The sequence below is a fragment of the Abramis brama genome (genome assembly GCF_963993115.1).
Source record: "Abramis brama genome assembly, contig: SCAFFOLD_135, whole genome shotgun sequence".
In the NCBI taxonomy this organism is placed as follows: Eukaryota; Metazoa; Chordata; class Actinopteri; order Cypriniformes; family Leuciscidae; genus Abramis; species Abramis brama.
The window spans coordinates 1-24535 of NW_028155989.1; the positions used below are offsets into that span (position 1 = coordinate 1).

The 24535-nt window shown below is 37.1% G+C and overlaps 2 protein-coding genes across 5 annotated transcripts; one reads left to right on the forward strand and one right to left on the reverse strand.

Annotated features, from left to right (window-relative positions):
• Positions 1-9114: 9114 nt before the first annotated feature.
• Positions 9115-11798, forward strand: LOC311077190 (cell adhesion molecule CEACAM20-like). Its single transcript, XM_084139020.1, has 5 exons — positions 9115-9224; positions 9310-9636; positions 10366-10641; positions 10757-11011; positions 11222-11798. Exons 1-5 carry the CDS (start codon positions 9176-9178, stop codon positions 11278-11280), a joined length of 966 nt encoding a protein of 321 aa, XP_083995146.1. The 5' UTR covers positions 9115-9175; the 3' UTR covers positions 11281-11798.
• A 941-nt stretch (positions 11799-12739) lies between these two features.
• On the reverse strand, positions 12740-23186 carry LOC311077191 (cell adhesion molecule CEACAM20-like). 4 transcript variants are annotated; one of them, XR_014604795.1, is made up of 10 exons: positions 23086-23173; positions 22553-22873; positions 19393-19668; positions 19023-19277; positions 18629-18743; positions 18236-18276; positions 18035-18078; positions 17381-17566; positions 14230-14323; positions 12740-12861 (listed from the first exon to the last, which is right to left on the reverse strand). XR_014604795.1 is itself a non-coding variant. In XM_084139022.1 (9 exons), exons 1-8 carry the CDS (start codon positions 23135-23137, stop codon positions 17414-17416), a joined length of 1257 nt encoding a protein of 418 aa, XP_083995148.1. In that variant the 5' UTR covers positions 23138-23173; the 3' UTR covers positions 14479-15892; positions 17381-17413. The 4 variants fall into 4 exon arrangements, 3 of the variants coding, with proteins under 3 accessions (XP_083995148.1, XP_083995149.1, XP_083995147.1); XM_084139022.1 differs by lacking the exons at positions 12740-12861; positions 14230-14323 and adding an exon at positions 14479-15892; XM_084139023.1 differs by lacking the exons at positions 12740-12861; positions 14230-14323 and having other exon boundaries at positions 14479-17566; positions 18035-18075; positions 23086-23186.
• Between the last annotated feature and the right edge of the window lie 1349 nt (positions 23187-24535).

The window sequence follows — 24535 nt, forward strand, 5'->3', positions numbered from 1 at the left end:
CTTCGTCCAGTTGACTCTGAGACCAAGTTTCTCGAGGTGATCGAGTAAAATGGCCCTGTGCTCCACGAGCTCTGATCGTGATTGAGCCAGAATCAGCCAGTCGTCCAAATAGTTCAGCACTCGCATGCCTCTGAGTCTGAGAGGAGCGAGCGCTGCGTCCATGCACCTCGTAAATGTACGAGGCGCCAGGGACAGGCCGAACGGCAGGACTGTTATACTGGTATGTCTGGCCCTCGAAGGCGAATCTCAAGTATTGCCTGTGACATGACGCTATCTGTATTTGAAAATACGCGTCCTTCAGATCTATTGACATGAACCAGCCTCCTCTGCGAATATGCGCGAGGATTTTCCTGGTTGTAAGCATTCTGAAACTGCGTTTCGCTAATGCTTCGTTCAGCTGTCTTAGATCCAGTATGGGTCTGAAACCCCCGTCTTTCTTGCCAGACAGTATCTGCTGTATAGCCCCCCTTCGCTTTGAGCTTGAGATACAGGCTCTATAGCCCCTTTGCTCATCAGTTTTGATATTTCGGCACGAAGTAGGTGTGCTACTTCTGAATTCACCGTAGTTTCGACGCGCGCTGTGAAGCGGGGAGGGCGTCGACAAAACTGTAGCGAGTAGCCTCTCTTATAATGTCTAGCACCCATTCCGAAACCTCTGGGCGACAGAGGTGCTTCGGGCGTGCTGTAACGTAGGCGTTATGCCTGTGACATTCGAGGCGGGGAGCGCGCTGATCACAGCGGGCAGAGCGCTCGTCCTCGACCCCACTACGGTGCTTAACCGAGAGAGGGAGGGCTGAGCGAGTCTCGTGGGACTCGTTGTCTGTGAGTAAGTGTGGGCGGGAAGCGGGCACATTTACTGCTTTTGACGCGCTGTCTGCCTGAGCAGAGCGAGCGTGCACAGGTTTCGTTTTACAGAAACCACGTGACACGTGTGACATAGTGTTTGTGGCACTGGGGAATGTGCACATTTACTATGTTGGGTGCGCGATCGACCTGAGTCGAATTTATGGGCGCAAGCCCCGTGTGAGGGGCTGTGCTTGTGTGTAGCGATGGGCACTGGGCATCAGCACTACATTTATAGCACCATCGGCTGTGGCCGGGACACCAGAAAATACATCCATATGGGATATTTCTGGGTAGCCGCAAAACGGCTTTTGTGTGCAGGCAAACAGGCACGGGTTGTACCACGTGGTCGTCGGCTGCAAAATACATATCTGCAGTCGCCTCTCAGGGCACTGGCAGAGCGATTTGTATTTGGCGGCATAAAAACTTTTTGCCGTCAGACCTGGGAATCGAACCCGGGTCGCCCGCGCGAAAGATTTAGAATCTACCACTGGACCACAGTGGAAGACACATTGACTTTCAGTTAAACGCGAGTATTTGTTTGCAAGCATGCGGGTAGCATAACATGCAATATCGACATTTTCAGACGCACTCGACTTCGCCACGGTGTTTAACCGAGTGAGGGAGGGCTGGGCGAGTCCCGTAGGACATGTAATGTCTGTGAGTGAATGTGGGCTCGGAAGAGCGGACACATTTACTGCATTGAGCGCACTGTCTGCCTGAGCAGAGCGAATGCGGACAGGCTTCTTTTATAGAAAAACCATGAGGCAAGCAAAAACATAGTGTTTGTGGGCACCTAATGGAATTTTTCTAGGTAGCCGTAGAACGGCTTTCGTGTGCAGACAAGCGGGCACGGGTTGTACCACGTGCTCGTCGGCTGCAAAAATTCACATCTGCAGTCGCCTTTCAGGGGACTGATAGAGCGAATTGTATGTGACGGCATAAATTTTTCTGCCGTCGGACCTGGGAATCGAACCCGGGTAGACTGCGCGAAAGGCTATGAATCTACCACTGGACCACAGAGGAAGACACATAGGCTTTCAGTTACCGTGAGTATTAACCACACTAGCGTTTGTTGCAGAAGAGTGGATATCGCCCGGTTTCAGCGGGGCTAAAACACTCCATTCTCTTTTCGCCAGTGACGCACGGGAACCGTAGAAACGGTGTTCGGTTGCAGGCAAGCGGGTACTACGCGCTTGCTGGCTGCAAAAATACACCTCTGCAGTCGCCCCCGGGGGACTGACAGAGCGGAGCATTGGCGGCATAAATATATGCCGCAAGACCGGGAAACGAACTCCGGTCTCCCATGCGTTAAAACCTATCATTCCACCACTGAGCCACAGGGGAAACAGGCTTTTGGTATGCGTTGAGCGTCAACATGTATTCTTCGGCGTTTGCTGGCAGGCGTGCGCTTGCTGCAAATGACATTTCCAGTCGCCGACAGGGAACTGGGAAATGTAAGAGAAAAGGGGCCAGTAACTACGAACACACTTTTCTCCTTTCGCCGGTGAATGACGCGCAGAGGCAGGGTAGTTTTTCTTGTAACGTAAAGAAAAACTAACCCCGACCGTCCGCTTCCAGGAGGAGCAGCCTCGGAGAAGGATGCCAGGTGAGTCCTCAGAGTCACCATAGGCAATCGGCTCGGAGTGAGGGCGGTCGCCGTCAGCGAGCGCGAGAGCTGCGAGATCCTCTAGGAAAGGGGGGCGTCTTGAAAAAGACGCCCGGCTCTTTTAGTGTAAAATGTACATACATAATACACATTATACACAGAAAATATATAGAAGGATATAGGCGCCGGAATGCGCAGCAGGTACGGCAGTGGAAGGCGGCGCTGGCCAGCGGCTTCAAGTGGCTCGTCCCGCTGAATTGCTTCTCAGACGACGCGTTGCTTCTCTCGTGATCCAACGATGCGTGAGCTTCGCTGAAGAGATGAAAAATCAAGTGAGTCAGCCTTTTCGAGCTACCTTTATAAGGCTAGGCCACGCCCGTTTCGGCGGGAAGTGGCAAGGAGGGCGCGAAGCGCCCTCATTGGTCTGATGTTGCATCAGCCCTCGCTCGATAGGCTTATGCAGTTGCCGCAGAGCAGCCAATGAGCGAGCGAGCCGTCTCGCCTATGGCTGTATGCTGCTGCAAATGCGCTTTACAATATTACAAAATTAAGGATAATTTTTTGCTTCAGTATTTCGTGAAAAGAGACTTTTCCCGCAGCGTCTTAGCTAAGACGCAGTACGAGAGAACTCACGTAAGAGAACTAAATCGTATATGTAAGTAAAGTAAAACATGAACTGTTACCTGATTTAAGTATAACGAGTGGTTCCCTACATTATTACAGGACGTGTGCAGGTCAAGAAGTTCCATGAAGGCAAACATCCAAAGCGCGCGCCCCACAAACCAGCGTCTCAGCGCGCGGATACTGAATTAAATTGTCTTTCACGTCTTGCGCTTGTACGGACGAATACACACAAAATTATGTAAAAACGCCCGTCTTGGCGAGTATCCTATAGTAAACAAAGTCGGTTATATCTCAAATGAACGTAGCATGTTTAAATGCGGTCCGTGCGTTCGGTCTTAAAGGGGCAGCAGTTTGATAAACCTGCTTCTGTGTTTTAACGTTAATCAAACAAAGGACAAAGAAATACTCACTGCTCTTGACTAAATACGCTACCCTTTTCAACTTTACAAAAATATCCATCTATATATAATTTATACAGTAATGAATATGCTTTTTTCACATTTGATTACTTTATTCAAATTTCTGTACCTGTTAGATACCCGAAAAACTCTAAAAACACTGTTTATTTCATTTGTAGTCTTTCTTTGTTCTATTGTATTTATTTGTCCTATTTGTAATTCGATTGTTTGTTCTTATTTTGTTACTGACTGCTTACTTTTAAATTCACATTAATTAGGCAGGTAGTTTTTGTTGTAGTATCAAAATTGGATTAAATAATTGATATTTCACTGGTTTTGACAAACATCTGAACCACTGACCCAATCCTCAGCACTGAGCCCTGCTGAAGCAGCTCTAAATATGTGCTGTGCTATTAAATGAAAGATACAATATGATAGAGCAATAGAATGAACAGTGACAGTAACAGAAGCTCATACAATGCATTTTAGCAGGCTTAATTAAGCATGAAAATAACTGAAAGAAATATATATTTGATGAACAAATTAAGCCAACTAATATGATTTATATTATTTTGGTTTATCTACTAATACATTTAAAAATTACAATTGCAGTGAAAATTCAGGTATCGGTTACGGTATCGGTATCGGCGAGTACCAAAAATGAAAGTATCGGTATCAGACTCGTTCGGCAAAAAGTGGTATTGGGACATCCCTAACACACACACACACACACACACACACACACACACACACACACACACACACACACACACACACACACACACACACACAGGACAAGATTATGTAGAGGTATGATTGAGGATGATGTCCCTTTTCCTTGCCCCTTACTCCCATATTCTCAACCCCATTAAAGGAGAACTCCGGTCAATTTTAACATTGAGCTCATTTTTTTGTAAATTTGGAGTGCTGTCAGTACAGAGAACAATGACAAAAATCGGTGTTGCCTACACCGTGTTATCCTCTTTTTAAAATCTTCAGAGTGAACACGGGTGAATCTGACTGCAGTAGATGTGAAAGATATGAATAAAAATGATAATAATTCAGCCAGCGCTCATACCTGTATTTACATCCTGTTTTTGGTCGAAGTCCACAGTAATCGATTGTCGAGTTCACGCGTGTGATCATAGGTAACTAAACCTATGCGGGTGAACTCGACAATCGATTACTGTGGACTTCGACCAAAAACAGGATGTAAATACAGGTATGTGCGCTGGCTGAAATAACTTCATTTTTATTCATATCTTTCACATCTACTGCAGTCAGATTCACCCGTGTTCACTCTGAAGGAATCACTCACATTGGCTGTGCACTTGTAATGACACATCAAGGATGTTAAGAGGCTAAAAGCAGGTTTAAAACTTGCCCCATTGAAGTCAGCAGGGTGCAAATTTTAAAAAGAGGATAACACCGATTTTTGTCGTTGTTCTCTGTATTGACAGCACTCAAAATTTACAAAAAAATGAGATATATTGACCGGAGTTCTCCTTTAAGGAGTTTTTCTCAGCCTGGAGATGGAAGGTTTTTGAGCATCGTACACAGGACCAAATGTCCTTCCTGGATGCAATGGATGCTGCATACCAAGTAGGGATGGGACGATTACCGGTTTCACTATAAACCACGATAAAATGTACTGACGGTTAGTATTATCGTTCAAATTTTAATTATCATTAAAACCGTGTTTGATTATCGCGATTTTAATAACTCACTGTAAATCCTGTCCAGCCAGCAACAGTCTGACGCAGCGCGCAATGTTTTTTTTTTTTTTATTCGAGAAGGAATGGCGGAAGGCAGTGACCATGCTCGGGAGATTTTTCCCTTTTAAGAGGACCAAATCTGAGGTGTGGTCATATTTTGGCATTTACAAAAGTCCTGAGTGAAACTTAATCGAGGATGCTCTCTACAATAGGGGAGAAACACTTCAAATCTGCCGAGCCGTCTTGTGTGACCATCACCCACTGTTTATAGCGAACGCAAGGCAACTTTGACTTCAATACCAAAACAACGTCTGGGAAATAATTGGGCACAAAATGTTGTTTTGAGTTGAAATATTTTATCTCAATCACTTGAAATAAACGTGAAGCTTCCGCGAAGAAAAGTTCGAAGCAAGTGGCTTTTAGCCAAAGACGAACGATCAAGTTCAAACAAGACTGTCTACACTTATTACACCGATTTTTTTTTTATCACACAATTACGGGGACATATTGAAATGAGATTGTTTTAAATCTTACCTGTTTATAAATCCATTTTGTACAGCGTACAAAACAACCGTCCAAAAACGGAGACGCAAGACGGCAAGTTGTATTTGAATGAAACGAGAGAGCGCGTCCGCTGCGATACATGGATGTGCGCCGTTATAATGCGTTGCTATTGACGACGGTCATTATAAGGAAGGAAATGCCACAGAATATAATCTTGCTTAAAAAAGTGCATAGAGCTGCTGTTGTTTGTTGATTTTAAAATATTAAACTGTTTTTAGTGTGAGCATCAGTTCTTTTGGAACACTTTCATCTCGTTTTAACAAAACCGTGATAATATTGATAATCACGGTAATTTTGGTCACTATAATCGTGATATGAAATTTTCATACCGTCCCATCCCTAATACCAAGACATCACAGCTGAACACTGCCAGGGGTGCATAAGGCATGCCAGAAAATTCTTCCCAAGATACCTTGCCAGAGAAGATATCAGGTGTGATGTGGATGCGAACATGTGGCCAAAAGGATAAGATCTGCAAAAGGAGAAGACCGGGCAGATTAGAAGATGGCTTTTTTCGGTTTGTATATTTTGTATTTTCACATACAGTAATACTGTAAATGGCAGCTATATTGCATATTTTTTGTTATCTTACAGAAATGTCCTGTTTCTAAGTCTTTACTGCAGCAATTCTGTCTCTGTCTTCTTTTGTTCATAAACCATACAGTACATTCTATAAAGCTACTCTGAGAAGGGTCATTCATTTTATTTTATTTTTGTATTGAATTTCTGCAGCAAAAGAAGCAAAATGCACAAATTTACTAAACCCAAACAAAACAAAAATGTAGAGACTTCAAAAAAAAACTGCAGTGCAAAACACAATCTATGATCAATACAATATACTGTCTATTGTATAGGGGCAGACCTGACAACATATACAATAATACAGTTTCTGTAATTCCATCTGATGTTAGTGTTTTATGACATTGTGCTATGGTTGACTGAATGTTCCTGTTGGAAGAGAACATGTGATAGTGTTTTGGTAGAAATAGTGTATTATTGTATTTTGAAAATTAGTGTTGGAGTTTAGTTTGCAATGTGTGATTCTGAGCATGAAATTAACCGTTTTAAATATGCCCCTTACTCATTTTAAAATTAGTAAAATTGTTAAAAATATTGGAGTGTCATAGCGATGGTAAAAAAACTGTAACAGCTGTTCTTTATATAGTCCATGTTTCCCATCTTGCCCATGATCGTTTATTAAATATTTGTGCTAGTTTTTAAATATAAATAATATGAATTTATAGTTAATATTTCACTCAGACTATATCTAATATTTAGCTACTAATAATTACACATCAGACAGCATCTCAGAAATCATCAGATACATCCTCATTGTGAAAATACGAGAACTGTGATTGTGGGTGATAAAAAAAACAGAGATTACATTCATGACTAATTTCACCTTAGACCCGAATACATCGATCAGGGAAAGAAATGAGGCAGTGAAATTTTGCTCTGGCCATAAATAGGGAGTTTTGGTTAACAAATTTATATGGCCATTGCTTATGTGGAAGTTATATTGTTTGATTAAGTGTTCATTATCTTTTCCAAAGAATGCAATATATCTACTTCCCTGTTATTTATAATGTTACATTCCGGCTCAAGGAAGTAACAAAATAAAGGGATCAGAGTCCAAAAATAAATTAAACAAAATATTTATTTACGTCTAGGGGTTATATGATAAATAAAATAGATGTTCAACAGAAAATAAGCAAACAATAAAGAGAAAAACAATATGAAGGTCCAGCTCCTGAGCACAACTGCAGAATAGGGGTCAGAATATCCTCCCACACAGGACTTCTTAAATACTGCTTTCCAAATTCATGACAGGTGTGGATCCTTATCTTGCAACCTATAAAAAAAAGAGAAGACAACAGAACAAACCCAAAACAAAACTGAGCCGTAACAATAATTTTAACTCAAGATTTTATTTAATTTTTTGCTCAAAATAAATTTTATTTCTTGTTCATTCCACCTTCTGGTTCTGGTTTTCAGTTGTTGTTGTTTTTCGGGGTTTTTTATGAGTCTACATTCTGTGTATTGATACTGATTTATCAAAACAAATGCAGTAAGTTAATCTTGCGATTGTGTGTTTTTTCCATGAGTATGAGTGGTGCTCATCATGATTTAAAATCTGGACAAACTGCAGGTACCAAAACTGTCAAATGTCCACTTTTACCACTTCAACAGTACGTGAAAAAATTTTGTTTAACCCAATTTTATACAACATTTGTTGTAGCGATATAAATGATACTGCGTAAAAGTAAAATTACCTAATGCATCAAGTTCTCCATAAATATAAGGCTATATGAGAATAAAGTAGTAGCAATACAAGATTAAAGTTGTAATATTTTGAGAATAAATGAACAATTAAAAGAATGAATTCACAGCATTACAACAATAACGTTGTGTGTATACAAGAATAAAGTTGTCATTTTTGGGAATAAACTCAAAGGGATGTGTTGTACAATAGTTGCTTACATACTAGGAAAAAACAGTTTCATACTTAAAAACATCAAAGTACTGTATTTGAGAGTAAGCTCAGAAGCATAATGTAATGCAGAAAACTCTCGCTGTTTGCACGGTCACTGTTTTGTTGTTGTGTTTATGTATTGATTTCATGTAAGTTTACTATTCATGTTTGCATGATGTTTTGTAAATGTTGTTTTAAATGTTTTTCGCATTATGTTTTATATGTAGGCTATCATTTACATTCAATATTTTGTAGCCTATATATTGCCTGTTTAGTGAACTAGTTTGGTTTATCTGTTGGTTACTGGTGTAGGCCTATACTGTAATTCCCTGTATAAGTATATAGGCTACCACAACTGTGTAATATTAAGAAAGTTTCTTTTAACTGGCAGTAACAATTATTTAACTGAAGGTTAACTTTTGTGAATTTTGCCTCTCAAAATGTAATATTTAATCATTTTGGCTAAATCGTTTAGGCTACTGTATATGCTTGATATAGGTCAATGGTGATGACCTGCAGAAAAAAAAATCACTGTAATTTTTCCTGCCTCGCCGCGGGGGACTTCCGTAGAGTTGTAACAGCCGAGACTGTTTAATGTGCTAAATTAGATATTAGTGATTACTGACACATCTTACCCACATATTTATATTGTATGCATATTTAACAGTAATTGTATGCTCTAAATATTTTTTCTAGAGGTGGCAGACAGCGTCCCAGCATCAGTGCATTAACAGACCACAAACACACAATGTTACAACTCTCCCCTGCCCTGTTGACTTAAGGTTATTTGCTCTACCACTATCAAATCTATGACATGACTCGTGATAATATCCAGTGGTGACGCAGTGATATCTCTGCACTCTAAAACGGCCGTTTATCATTAACTGAAAACCGACGTAAATAGTTCAGATGATTTGAGCTGCAGCTCCTGACAGATGAGAGCTTGATCATGGTTTCTTATCATTTATACTGTATGCTGTGGATTTTGTTGTGTTTTGGTGAGACTTTCAAGCATCTAAATAATGCTGTGTGTTGAATTTAATTATCTACCTGCAGAATTATCTATTTGTCTTTTTTTCTTAGGGCAATATTTCGGTCAAGATCTGCAGTTTCCTGAGTCGGCTAATGGAGCAGTGGGAGAAAGCGTGGTGCTCGCCCCTGATAACTCACCCTCCTCCACATCCATTCTTCTAACTCAATGGACTTTTAATTCAATTTTTATAATTACAGTAGCATCTGGTGTAACTACAGTAAACCCCACATATGAAGGCAGAGTTAGTTTTGACATCAACACACTCGCTCTGGAGCTGCAGAATCTGAGACTGGATGATTCTGGAATATACAGACTCAGTGTAACACCTCCTGCTGGAGATATAGTACTTAGAGGAGAAACTTCACTACAAGTATTCGGTGAGTGTGTTTGCTAAAACTTGATTTATTATTTAAGCAAAGGTTAAATGTCTAATAGATGATGACAAAAATGTGTATGTAATAATTATGTGAATTATATGGTTGGTTTCTTTTAATTTGTAAATTTAATATGCTATAATTTAAACAAGAATCATGGATGAGGGAAAAATGACATTATAAAGTGGCAAGCTGAAGTACTAACTAATGAATGATAATTTAGACATGCCTGCTTTTACTCAAGGTAGCTGGTTGATTCTAGTGTTGTAAACCAGACATGCACATATGAATGTTATAGGTTGATTTTAAATAAAATACGGTTTACATTTTGCTGTTGCAATATGATTGCATTAAGACTTTTTACTTTCGTTATTTAGTACCTTTGGAACTTTACCTTTTATGGCATGGAATGTTATTGTTTGAACCTCAAACAAAACCCATCTCAGTATTAATCATGAAGTTATTTATATAGATTTTCACACAATTTATATCATGACAAACCGTTTTGCCCTTAATAAAAGGGTGTTTTTAATCTTAAGGTCATATTAAAGGGTTCTTGTATAGGCGTTAAAACACCTAGGCTATTCAAGCATAAATAAGCATTTCTGTCATTGTTGTTGGGGCTTCAGTACTGCCCTGAGCCACACTAAATTGAATTTCATTCAGTGTTCACTAAATGTGAAAGGCTCGTTTTGATCCAGTGTTTTTGTTCATTCTCCCTCATTCACACAGAAAAAATATCTAATGTCAGGCTTATTGGTCCAGAAGAATCATTAATAGAGGGCGACTCATCTGCTAACATCACCTCTGAGGGAACTGGCATCATCACCTCTGTGCAGTGGATGAAAGATAACAGTCCTCTGTCTCCTAGCAACCGCATCATCTTCTCACCTGATAACAGATCAGTGTCCATCAGTCCAGTGCAGAGATCAGACAGTGGGGAATATCAGTGTACTTATAGAAACCCTGTCAGCTCTGGGATGGCAAAACACAGCCTGATCATCAACTGTGAGTGTTAAACATTTAAACATCAAGATGACTTGAGCTCAAACCTGATGAAATATAGACATACTTCAGTGCTCAGTTTGTTCCTCTGACAGTGAGTCTCTTGTGTTTGTTCTAGATGGACCAGAAGATGTTTCTATTAAAGGTCTGAATGTGGTGGATTTAGGGGTTCAAGTGTCTCTGTCTTGCTCTGCAAAATCTGAACCTTCTGCCTCATTCATCTGGAGGTTTAATGAAACAGACACCAGTGTGACCACACACACTTTCACCATAGAGAAGACTGACTTCACACACAGTGGAGATTACGAATGCACTGCCTGGAATAGTGTCACAAAGAGAAGTGCCTCACAAAGACATGCTTTACGAGTTAAAGGTAAGCAGTTAAAATTAACCTGAAATTTGATAACCAATGCTTTAACCTTAATTTACCACTTATACAAAGATATTTTCTATTTTTAAAAATGTATATTTTGAAAAAATTATGTACTTCTAATAATTTTTTTCTGTTTCATAGAACTTTGTTTTAACTGTTCTAGTGTTGTGCTTTGAATAGTCTGTTACTGTTCTTGTGTGTTTGCCACAGTAGGAGGAGGAAGAGGAGGAGGAAGTGGAGGAAGAGAAAGAGGTCCCAGATGGCAATAAACCATTTAAATCATGCTAAATAAGCACTGATGCATCAATGTCAATGGAACTGAATTAAAATTACAATAATAATTGCATCTCTTGCACCCTCAGTTATTATTAAAACAGTGTTGAAGTTTTAAACATTATCCAAATCAATGGTAATATTATTCAGTAAAAGTTACAGTGTTGTTGATTCTACAACACTATTGTTTAATCACTGTTGAAATTAATAAAAATGATATACAGTATAATATATATCAAAGGTATTGTTGTTGAATCAATGCTATAATGTGATGTTGGTTCAACATTATACGTTTGCACCCTTGGTTATGCTGAAACACTGTTGAAATTTGAACAAAATAGCAATAGTAATGTCATTGAATCAATGTTATGATGTGGTGTTGATTTTACATTATGTTTCTTTAAATTTATTGAAAATACATTTGAAATCATATGGAATGTTAACATTAATGTTGTAATCTGATGTACCCAGATTTAATGAAGACACATTATTAAAGTTTAAAATTTGCTACATCAATTCCTGATCATTACAAAGTTTCTATTACTACAGTAAAACATAAAAACAGAAGTTTTGTCAAAATCATTTAAAATGATAATAATAATAAAAACACCTTTCCAGTAGTCAGGTTCCCTCAGAGGTGATGTTAGCAGATGAGTCGCCCTCTATTAATGATTCTTCTGGACCAATAAGCCTGACATCAGTTTTTTTTTTTTTTTTCTGTGTGTGTGAGAGAGAGAAAGAACAAAGACACTGGATCTAAAATGAGTCTTTCATATTTAGTGAGCACTGAATGAAATTTAGTTAGGACTAAGTTCGCACTTGTAAAACAGCAGGAGAGCTTGAGCTTTTGTGTGGCAAAAAGTGGCTAATTAAGGGCTAAAACTACCACAAACACGTGAGTTTGCGTTGATGAATTGTGAACAAATGTTGTTACTTGAATTACGGAGGTCCAGGGCGTTACTGAAGGCCCAAAAAACAATGAAAGAAATGTTTCTTTATGGTCAATGTGTGTGCCCCATAGCCTTCAAGATCCCTCCAGGATCCTACACTGAGAGAAAGCTATAATTTATACATTTAAATCATGTCACAACACATATCAAAAAGTTTTGTTTATTTTACTCTGTTTTTAAATCTTCATAGTTTTGTAATGATTTGTTTTTTAAATCATAGTTAATGTAAAAGCCGATTTGCAAAACTCAATTGCCTGTTAATATTGTTTTTTCATAGTTCATGATTGTGATTTAAATATTCATATTTTTACTTATATTACATAATACATATTTTAACCAATATTTTGATATGTATCAATATATTTACAGTTTCTCTCAGTGTAGCGTCCTGGAGTTCTGAGTGAGTTCTTCAATATTCTAGCTGAGCCCCTGCATGAGTTTTTTGAGGCAACCTTTATTTTCTACATCGGCTCCACCTTGGCTCAATGCTCCCTCGGCTCCACCATGGTCTGTCATTCCTCAGGCTCTGCCGGGATCCCTCGTCCCTCTGGCTCCACCTTGGTCTATCGTTGCACTGGCTCTGCTTCGGACTTCCCGATCTCCAGCTGTGCATCGACCCTCCATATTCTATAAATGTAAACCCTTGATCTTGTCAAACTCCAGCAAGTGACTGACATAAAAATGAGATACTTTGATATTGTGTAAGTAACACAAGCACCAGCACTGTCTCTCCACAGCTCAACATAAGGAGTTTAGGCTACATGGAATAGCCTACTGATATTAAGTACATAAAGTACACATTGGAGCACATTTGGTATATTCAGCAGTCTATTCAGTATGTAGTCCTTTGTTTTTTTTGTTTTTAATTTATTATAAATTTGGTAATTTTTGTCAGTTCACTTCAGTTAAATCACATTTAATTTGTCTGACAAAAAGATATACTAAATTCATTGGAGGTTCAGATTTTAATGTGATTGTTCATGGTGTTATAAAATAATGTGTAGTGATTAAATCCATGAATTAGCAGCTCAAATCAATCAAATTTCTTTGCAAAGATAAAGATATTTTAGATATTCATGATATGCATTATCTACTATTATGGCAAGCCGTTTTAACATTTAATCCTTAAAATGTACTAGTATCTATTTTCATGCTACTAGTACTTATTTTTTAGATAGTAGGGGAGAGCCGGGACGATTAAAACGTGGGACGGATGTACCATTAAGATTTCCTTGAAAACCACTCACGTCATGTACGTCAAATTTCGTTAGCACCTACAGCACGCAATGCCTACCAGACCTGCGAAAACATTTCTTCTTTACGTCATGCCGATTTGGAGTTAAAGCCGCAAAGCTGTTTTTGAGTGCGGTAAGTGAATTCTTTCATGCAGTACTTTTTTTTTACTTTTTTGTATTGATTGTTTCATGTATCATTGTAATGATAATACGGCAGGTGTAGTAGTACTGCAACACACCCTTAAGTGTGCAATATCAGAGTTTTTTAGTTTAAGGGCAAAACAGGTTTAAAGCAGGGCTATGCAGTTTCGGGAATTTCTTTGCTGTATTCTCGCTTTTTGCTCGCAGGTTTCTCTATAGAGCTCCCCCTACAGCTTCGGAATAGATATTTGACAACACTGTCGAAAAAATTGTTGGCGACTCTCAGATACCAGAGGCTAGTAGATCAACGAAATCAAGGCAGATGGGACATTCTTTAAAACGTCTTCTTCATTCGGGTTCGAACAGCATGAGGGAGCGCAATAATGACAGAGTTTTAGCAGATTTTTTTTGCCGTAAAGCAATTCGTTACATCGCGAGACCTGATATCACGCGATACTTCCTGACGCTGCGGCCGCCGGCTCAAAGTTGCAAGGGTGGTTTTTCCGCTCACAGGCGATAGGGGGGTGAGAGACGACCACCATTCAACCCGAAAAAAGTCATATAACTATTCCAATGACTCCGAAGCTGTTCGGTTAAGTAAAAAAGTTACTTAGTTCACCTTTAACTGGCAGGAGGCGCTGTCGGGATGGTTGAAACAAGTGTTTTGGTCCTATGTTTACTGCACTGATGCTGGGACAAAGTCTGCTACCACTCTGAGAATGATTAAGAACAAAGTAACACAATTACTTTTGAATATTATTCAAATATTTGAAAGGGGGAAAAAAAACAATCTGAGTGGTAGATGTGTCAGTATTTATTAATATCTAATTTAGCACAAATAAAGTGTTACAACTGTACAGAATTTTTAAAACATCATGAAAATAAAACATTTAAAATATCATTAAAAAACCACCATGCAAACACATGAATAGCAAACGTGAATGTGAATGTAAACTGTCATGAACTGCTCTGAGACGCAAAGGTTGAGAATCCAAATGTAGTATTTTATTAAAGGGTAATCCAAAAAACATAAAACAGAGCCCAGGGCAGAGGCCTCAAAAACCATGACCATGAGAAACCAGAGACAGGACACTCAGAAATGCAGTGCTGACACATACAAGACTTCACATTGGGTATTCCGGGTTTATATAGACAGAGTTAACAAGGTGTAATGAGATGTCAGGGATGATAAGACTGGGCAGTGAGTTCTGGGAAATGTAGTTCGTGAGGGAATGACAATAATCTGGGGTGGAGTGCCCTCTGGTGGCTATCAAGGGCACTCTAGCTGGTGATCGTGATGGTAAACAACACAGAACATGTTTCTATGGTACATCACATCCTTTTGACTTTATTCTCAAAAATGACAATTTTATTCTCATACTGATGTTATTGTCGTGCTATGAATTCATTCTTGTAATTTTACATTTATTCTCAAAATATTACGACTTTAATCTTGTATTGCTATATGATCTAGCCTTATATTATATTTGAAGTGGAAAACTTCATGCATGCAGTACTTATATCATTTCAACAAATGTATTAAATTGTTTTAAACACACACAGTGTTGAAGTGGTAAAAGTGGCCATTTGACAGTTTTGGTACCTGCAGTTTATTCAGAATTCATCCATGATGAAAATCACTCATCCTCATGAAAAAAAAAAAAAAAACCCTAGTTAAAGTTTAACTCACTATATCTGCCTTGGTAAATTCTTATCATTTGTATGTCAGTGTTATCACATCATGAAGAAAAAAAATCTACAGTACTGTATGTGGCCTTTTAAATATTCAAAAGAGCTGAAAACCAGAACCAGAGGGTGGAATGAACAAGACAAACTCTTCATTTCTAGCAAAGAAAATTTAAATAACAGGACAGTATTTATATTGCACTCTTTGAAAAAGATAATGAACAATATTCATTTCTTTACCAAAACTCCATATTTACGACCATGTCTCTTCCTCATTTCTTTCCCCTGTATGACTTTGTGCTCGGGTCCAAAGGTGAATCTCAACAATGAAACCTCTGTTTTTATTACCCACAATCACAGTTCTTGTATGTTCCCAGTCCAAGAATGAGGATGTATCTGATGATTTTTGATAAACTGTTTGGTGAATGTGATCAGCCAGAGTAATTTATTAATTATAAATAAATATCATTTACATTTAAAAACTAGCCAAAGTATTTAATAAATAAACAGACAAGATGGGAAATATGTAGGACTATGTAAAGAACAGCTGTTAAATCTGTTCTACTGAGTTCTGTTTGCATAGATTTAATGTAGGCCTGTAAGAAAGAAAGAAAGAAAGAAAGAAAGAAAGAAAGAAAGAAAGAAAGAAAGAAAGAAAGAAAGAAAGAAAGAAAGAAAGAAAGAAAGAAAGAAAGAAAGTAGATGTTTCAGTCTTCAATTCCTCATGATGGTTTGATACCCGAATAGAGAGGTTACACAAGCATATGATAAAATAATCCAAGCAAATGATTTCCTAACGTTACTGCAGGACTACAGGACAGAATACACTTGTTTTATGATGCAGCCAAAGCACACATACAGTATAATGCTGTACAACAGGACAGACTGAATTTAAACCTTTGATGCACAACATGGGTCTAAAGTGACCCGACTGAGATTTGATTTTCTATATCTATGCAAGAAATTAATTTCATCATTCAGTATTCCAGGTATTCCTCAATTAACTTGTTTTAGATCATTACAAATCCTTATTTAAATTTTTCCTTTCTTACTTTTCAAATAAAAATCTTTTTTGTGCCACTAACCATAATGCACAACATGGGATTAAAATGACCCGTATTCATTCCCTATGTTATTTCAATCATGGCAAATAAGTGTTTCTTTGCTGAATCTTTGAAAGAATTGTATTTTTTTCATTTATTAATCCAGGTATTCATTAAATATCTTGTTTTTGATTTCCACAAATCATTATTTTTATCTTTCCTTTCTTACTTTATAAACAAACACAGTTTTTGTATTTCTACATCAATTTTACACACATGACCCTAACCTTTGATATTTGTACATTTTTGTAAGTAGAAACATATTTACTGTAGAAAACTATTCACCTGCCACACATTTCAGAACTCAACACGGCTGCTTTTGAATATTTCATACATGTTAGTCTTATTTTATATATTTTTTTTTAATTTTGTGAAAGACAACTGGATATAATATTTGAATGTTAGGCTAAGGTTACCTTGACCTCGAAATCCATTACTAGTTAGAAAGAGAAGCATGTCCAATACAATGTCCAATACATTCACCACAATTCATGTCAGTTTCACTACGCTACAGTTCAATTTCAGTGTTATCGGTTATATGTGTATGTTATGTGTGACAAAGTGGCAAATAAACATATTTCAAGAGTTACAGTAAATGTGTGGATCTAAATAACTGCTAAAATGGTTCTTTTAACAAAACGTTGTCTTTAATCTTTTGTTTTATCACGCTTGCATAGATGGGTCATTTTTGACCAATGTGTTTAACTTGATGTAGTAACACAAAACCTATGAAATATTAAAATAATAATTTGTGATCATTGAAAACAAGATATTTTGTATAATAATGGATCATGGAATTCATAGATCATGGAATATTAAATGCTGAAATAAAGTGATTTCAAAAGATGAAACAAAAAAATGCCCAGCCATGCATGAAATAACATAGGAAATGAATACGGGTCTTTTTAGACCCATGTTGTGCGTTAGAAGGGGTTTGCATAGCTTGTGAATCAAAGGGTCAAATATAATTAACCTGCTCACCTGAGGTAAAGGAGCCCTTGGACTGTTTGAAACTCAATGTTTTACATTTACATTTTCATATTCATTTTCTTCATTTTCTTCATAACCGGAATTCTCGTATATAGTAGTAGATTCCTTCCTATTCACCGGAACTGCTCCATCTCTTCTTATCTTCTGGATATCAATGATTTCTTCATAGTTTGATTCCTACAAACAGTTATTTGTTTTTCTTAAATTATAATCACAACATCAGACACAATGACGATGTCTCTTGAGCTAAAATTGTGGTAAAAAGTTAATGTTTCTGACATTTAAATCATGAAACAGAAAGCCCACTATTAATCAGTGGTAATGCTTATCATGATTGAATTTTTGTTAATAACATCCATAGTTTAATTGCAATCCTCAGCATGTTTTTGAACAGTAATATGTGAAAGATTAAAGTCCATTTGAGCTGACAGTAAAAATACACACATCCCTCCTGCTATAAAAGCCATACTCTTTTTAATTACCGCTAAGAGGAAGAACAACTGAATATCAGTTACTACTATTGAAAAACACCTTTACTGTAAGTGTTTGTAAAGTGTCATTTGACATCAGATTAACAGTTTTAAAATTGGGTCCTATAATGAAAAGAATAGTTGTGATGAGAAGAAAAAACTGAAAGTCACTCACAGGCTCTTGTTTGCTTTGTGCTGCTGCTGCTGTTGCTTCTGCTGCTTAAAGAAAAAAACATTCAATAAGTTTGATACTGAGAGAAATATGTACTGAATCATTTGTAATGTGAATAGATCATCTGAAATCTATAATGGGATGATCAGTATCAGTGTTGTCTCTATCAAACCATACTCATGTTGGTATTACGAAGAATCATACCTCCACTGGATTTTCCTTTTTGTTTGTTGTTTAACATTGGGCTGTAGAGTTAAGACAAATAAAGTATTTAAAATCTTTACCACATTTCTGTCTCACAAAAATCCAGTTTCATTGTATTACGGTATGTATAAAAAAAAACAGCAAAAAAATAAAAAATAAATTTGAATGTTAGGAAAATTTACTGAAATTGGATAATTCATAAACTCTGAGTTTGATATCTTACAAGAATATTTTTTAATCATGGAGATCTTCAAAGGTTATATGTGGATTTAGACCCGTTGGAAGCTGATACAAGTTGTAATTTGTACACACATTATTAATGGTAACAAGTATATAATATGTCAAATAAAAGCTGTGATTACAAATTACACCAGGAGGTGCCGGATTACTTACATTTTCTTAGTTTTTATTAAATAGACAAACAGACCACAAATGCCTGCAACTGCCACTAAAACTCCGATGACAATCCCAGCTATCGCTCCTGATGTCAGTCCTCCTCCTCCACCAGCTATAGAAAGATACAATAAAAAACAGGGCACCAAGGCCATATACTGCACACAATAATAATTGTAATACACTTCAAATACACAGTATCAAAACCTTAATAATTAAAAAAAAAAAAAATAATTAAGACAACACAAGGCAATTACGAGCAACAGAGATGTACATACAAAAAAGCAGAAAATTATGACAACAGAAAGCTCCAATGGTAACAGACATGCTCCTAAAGTCAAAACACTGGTTATCAAAAGTTGAAAACACATTTAGAGTTAGTTGTAACACTTACGTTCAACTAGTAAAGCATGTCTTTGTGAGGCACTACTGTTTGTGACACTATTCGAGGCAGTGCATTCGTAATCTCCACTGTGTGTGAAGTCAGTCTTCTCTATGGTGAAAGTGTGTGTGGTCACACTGGTGTCTGTTTCATTAAACCTCCAGATGAATGAGGCAGAAGGTTCAGAATTTGCAGAGCAAGACAGAGACACAGGAACCCCTAAAACCACCACATTCGGACCTTCAATAGAAACATCTTCTGGTCCATCTAGAACAAACACAAGAGACTCACTGTCAGAGGAACAAACTGAGCACTGAAGTATGTCTATATTTCATCAGGTTTGAGCTCAAGTCATCTTGATGTTTAAATGTTTAACACTCACAGTTGATGATCAGGCTGTGTTTTGCCATCCCAGAGCTGACAGGGTTTCTATAAGTACACTGATATTCCCCACTGTCTGATTTCTGCACTGGACTGATGGACACTGATCTGTTATCAGGTGAGAAGATGATGCGGTTGCTAGGAGACAGAGGACTGTTATCTTTCATCCACTCCACAGAGGTGACGCTGCCAGTTCCCTCAGAGGTGATGTTAGCAGTTGAGTTGCCCTCTATTAATGATTCTTCTGGACCAATAAGCCTGACATTAGATATTTTTTCTGTGTAAACAAAAGAGAAAGAATAAATACACTGGATCTAAAATTAGTCTTTCACATTTAGGACCAAATTAACATTTGTAAAAAACAAAACAAAACAAAAAACAACCTTGTGCTTTTGCATGGCAGAAACTTGCCAAATTAGGACTACAACCACAAAGATGTGAGTACAAGTCTGATGAATCAAGCAACCATTATAGCCCTTATTTAACAAATGGCTAGCAAATTATAGTATTAAAAAACAAAACGTGTGTCGGGTATATATATTATGGAGATGCCAATGGGACCATCAGGGGTCTTTGACTGCAGGGTCCAGGGAGGCCCTATATCTCAAATCTGTGTTTCCAGGGCTGTACAGAAGTCCTAGAAATTTTTATTTATGTTTGAATATTTGCACCACATTGATAAACACCCTTTTATTAGAGGTAAACCTGTTTGTTTTGATGGACATGATGCCACAAATGAAGGAAAGCAGCAATTTGTGTTTAGATTGCCACAGTTTGTAATGCATACAATTTATGTTTAATGGATTTTCATAGAAAAAACTGAATGTCAGGGCCTGGGACAAAAGGAAAACAATAAAAATCCATAGCATAACATATTATTGTAAAAGTTTATTATATTGGTAAAACTTTTCCAAGACAATTTGCAGTTTAGTTTTATGTTAAGGACAGTGTTGGGTAAGTTACTCTAAAAACGTAATTAATTACTAGCTACTAATTACTAATTATCAGTGTTGCTAATTTACTAATTACTCTCTCTAAAATATATTGCATTACTTATTACTAATTACTTTCTAAATCAAATATCAAAGTCAGACATGAAACTGCTCTTTTAATTCTTTAAAATAAATCATATAAAATTGCATAAATTATTCTTGAACTGACCAAAGTATTTAAAAGGAGAACATTACATTTAAAACATACATTTTATCATTAGACGCTAAATTTTGATTGTTAAATCCACTATTGTTTTACAGTCAAGTGAAAAAGAAAGGACACTCTTTTGGATTTTATGGTTGTACGTATCAGGACAAAATAAAAAATCATCTGGTTGGCAGGTCTTAAAATTATATAAATACTACCTCAGATGAAAAACAACACATGACATATTACAACGTGTCATGGCATATGTTACAAAAACTAGACCAAAATGGAGACGCCATGTGTGACAATCTAAGTGCACCCTCACTGCTTCCATAGAAATGAAGAGGGTATGTAGCAGTCAGGCGCTGCTAATCAAATGCCTTTAACTGATCATCAGCAATTGTGACCAACTCTAAAAAAGCAGAAGTTTTGGCAGTTGGCTCATCTAGAGCATTCAGGTGTGTGTTAAAACAATACCAAGGAGGAAAGACATCATCTTAGAGAAGCAATTGTTGCTGCCCATCAATCTAGAAAGGGTTACAAGGCCATTTAAAAAAAATCTGAATTCCACCAGTCTATAGTGTGGAAGATTATTCACAAGTGGAAAACATTCAGGCAGTCGCTAATTTTCCCAGGAGTCCCAGCAAATTCACCCCAAAGTCAGACCGTGCACTGCTCAGAGAAACTGCACAAAAACAACAACAAAAAAACACCTAGCAACTTAAAGATTTTACTAAAAAAAAATAAATAAATAATATTTTCAACTCAAAAGTAAATATACATATAATGTAATTACTTTAATACATTTAAATAGTTATATCGAAAATAAATCAATAAATCTAATCAATTTCTAATGCCTCCCTTAATGTCATTTGCATTAGCAGTTGTCACGTGACAAATCTGCATGTTGCTGGATAATAGCCTATGGTATATACTGCTTGCCTGTAGTGTGTCGTGAATGAATATTCAAAATAAAGTCAAATGAAGATCCCGATGCTCATGCCGAGCTTGATGACACGGGCCCCGGACAATCTTATAAAGGTGAGAGGTCATCTGTCCGACAGCAGCAAATCTACAACAGAATGTCTGAAAAGAATAGAATCACGGTGTTGCACTGGCCCAGACGCCCAGTCAAAGTCCAGACCTCAACATGATTGAAATGTTGTGGTGGGACCTTCATAGAGCTGTGCACAAACAGATGCCCACAAACATCAATGAACTAAAGCATTGTTGTAAAGAAGAGAGGGCCAAAATTCCTCCACAACAATGTGAGAGACTGAAAAAGTAATTTATAAAATTATTATTTCAAGTTATTGCTGCTAAAGGTGATTCTACAAGCAATTAAATCATAGGGTGTACTTAGTTTGTCACACATTGGCCTCTCCATTTTAGCTTTATTTTAGGTTAAATAAATAATGACAGTAATGTCATGACATGTTGTTGTTCATCTGAGGTTGTATTTATCTTATTTTCAGACCTGCTAAAAATCTATGATTTTTTATTATGTCCTGATACGTAAAACATAGAATTCAAAAGGGTGTACTTTCTTTTTCACATGACAGTTTATATAATTGTTCTATACAGTATTTAATGCAATTACATCAGAAGGAACTGTAATCAAATTACAGAAAAAATAAGAGTAATCCCTTACTTTACTTTTTCAAGGGAAAAGTAATTACATTACAGTAATTAATTATTTAGTAATGAATTACACCCAACACTGATTAAGAAATGTTTTGTTTAGTGGACTCAAATGAAATAATTTCACAGGACTAATACTAATAGTTTTTAATTTTAAATAGTTCAAATCGGTTTCTCCAAATGTGTTTACTTGCATGGTATTATTCCAGCATACTGGAATAATAACATACTGTAAAGTAGATTACAGAAGGGAAACAGTAAATTAACAATAAAATACTGACAGCAGGGGTTGTCAGTAGTTTTCTGTTAATTTAATGTAAAATATTTACAGGATATTATTTTACAGAAAATGCTGAACCAAGTTTTAGCAACACACTCACCGAACACTCGTAGTGAAGTTTCTCCTGTAAGTATATCTCCAGCAGTAAGTGTTAAACTGAGTTTATATTTTCCAGAATCACCCAGTGTCAGATTCTGCAGCTCCAGAGCGAGTGTGTTATTGTCAAAACTAACTCTGCCTTGATATGCGGGGGTTACTGTAGGTACACCAGATGTTACTGTAATTATAATAGTTGAAGTAAAAAACCATTCAGTTTTAAGAATGGATATGGAGGGTGGGTTAACAGGGGCGAACACCGCGCTCTCTCCCACTGCTCCATTAGCCGACTCAGGAAACTGCAGATATTGACCGAAATATTGTCCTAAGAAAAAAAGACAAATAATACAATTAAATTACTTGGGCTAACTAATCCAACTACTGTAGCCTAGTTATTTTTACTGGTAACAAAAAAAAGAACAGCTTCATGAATTGGTAGACATAGATTTTTCTGAATTTAAATAAAATAGGACTAACTAGTTATTTTATACACAGAAATTCAACATACAGCATTATTTCATTTCTAAAAAGTCTCACCAAAACAAGACAACATCCACAGCGTCCAGTATAAACGACGAGAAACAATCATGATCGAGCACTCATCTGTCAGGATCTGCAGCTCAAATCATCTGAACTATTTATTTACATCAAATTTCAGTTAATGATAAACGGTCGTGCAGAGCTCACTGCGCCACCTAGCGCTGGATATTAACACGAGTCATGTCACAGATTTGATCGTGGAAGAGCAAATATCATTTCAGTCATGTAACATCTAAATTAAAGAAAGTTCAGTCTCGCTATTTTACTTTACTACTGTTTGCAGGAATGACACTTTTCTGCCCCCCTGCAGTTTATTGTCCCCGTCAGTTTCAGTTCAGTTTGATATCCAATTTTAATAACAGATGTACACCCATTTAAATAGATTTTTTAATGATATGTAGCTATACTGTACCTACTGTTACAACTCAACCCATGCTGACTGAATTTAGGGGTAAGTTGTAGATGTCAAAAAAACTTTGACTTATTGCAGATAAAGATGATATAAATGATTGAGATATAGGCAGACATTTTTATACCTCAATGGATCATCCCCAGTCTCCACTACTTGCCATTTATAGTTATTTATCTCACTTCACCAAAAGTTAAATTGGATTTCATTTGTTGTTTGTGACATGAAAATAAAAGCCAGATGTAACAATGAGTCTTGATGTCTAAAAATGCATCTTATAGGCTACATACAGTATTTAAACATACAGTATTCAAGGATTCTCTATTAGATATAGGCTACATTTTTTCCTTGGCTAATGTAAACCCTTGATCTGGTCAAAAACTAACAAGTAATAATCAAAATCAAAATGAGAAATATTGATATTCTGTAAATAACACAACCACCAGCACTGCCTGTCCACAACATGAGGAGGTTACACAGGGCCGTCGCTAGTGGGGTGAAAGGTGGTGACAATTATAGGGGCCCCCACTGCCCAGGGGGCCCCACAAAATCCAGCAGTTATACTATATAGGCCCCTGTTGTATGAAAAATTCTAATATTTATATTAGTTGTATGCCTGAGATTTAAATGAAAACCACAAAAACATGCAATTTGGTTAAATATTTTTTCCAAATATCTCTTACTTCCCTATAAATGGTTTAGTCCGATCTAAAGTATTTATTAATTATTCAATCAGTGACAAACATCAGATGGACCCAATAAAATAGTAAGTCCCACCCCAGCTCGTGAACAGAACCAATCAGAGTTGAGGCGGCAGGTCCTGAAGTTAACGATGAACTTGGTGGAAGAGCAGGAGATTGACTGACAAAATGTCGGGGAAAAGAAAACATAAATCAGGGTACCAGAAACTCTATGAAAAGAAGGAGAGGGAGGCCAGGAGAGTTGTTGTATCACAGTCGATCAAGACGTTCTTAAAGACAGGTTGTATTGTTTTTTCGCTGGGAATAAGAAAACTACCGTCTACAGCCTGCCGGTACT

What these genes read in the sequence shown, in the direction of transcription:
- LOC311077190 (XM_084139020.1), top strand. Translation starts at nt 9,176, where the DNA reads ATGGTTTCTTATCATTTATACTGTATGCTGTGGATTTTGTTGTGTTTT. An exon ending in AACTTCACTACAAGTATTCG is followed by an intron (nt 9,637 to 10,365) that starts GTGAGTGTGTTT and finishes TCATTCACACAG; the next exon opens with AAAAAATATCTAATGTCAGG. An exon ending in ACATGCTTTACGAGTTAAAG is followed by an intron (nt 11,012 to 11,221) that starts GTAAGCAGTTAA and finishes TGTTTGCCACAG; the next exon opens with TAGGAGGAGGAAGAGGAGGA.
- LOC311077191 (XM_084139022.1), bottom strand. Translation starts at nt 23,137, where the DNA reads ATGATTGTTTCTCGTCGTTTATACTGGACGCTGTGGATGTTGTCTTGT. An exon ending in GTGGATGTTGTCTTGTTTTG is followed by an intron (nt 22,874 to 23,085) that starts GTGAGACTTTTT and finishes TTTTTTTCTTAG; the next exon opens with GACAATATTTCGGTCAATAT. An exon ending in ACATGCTTTACTAGTTGAAC is followed by an intron (nt 18,744 to 19,022) that starts GTAAGTGTTACA and finishes ATCTTTCTATAG; the next exon opens with CTGGTGGAGGAGGAGGACTG.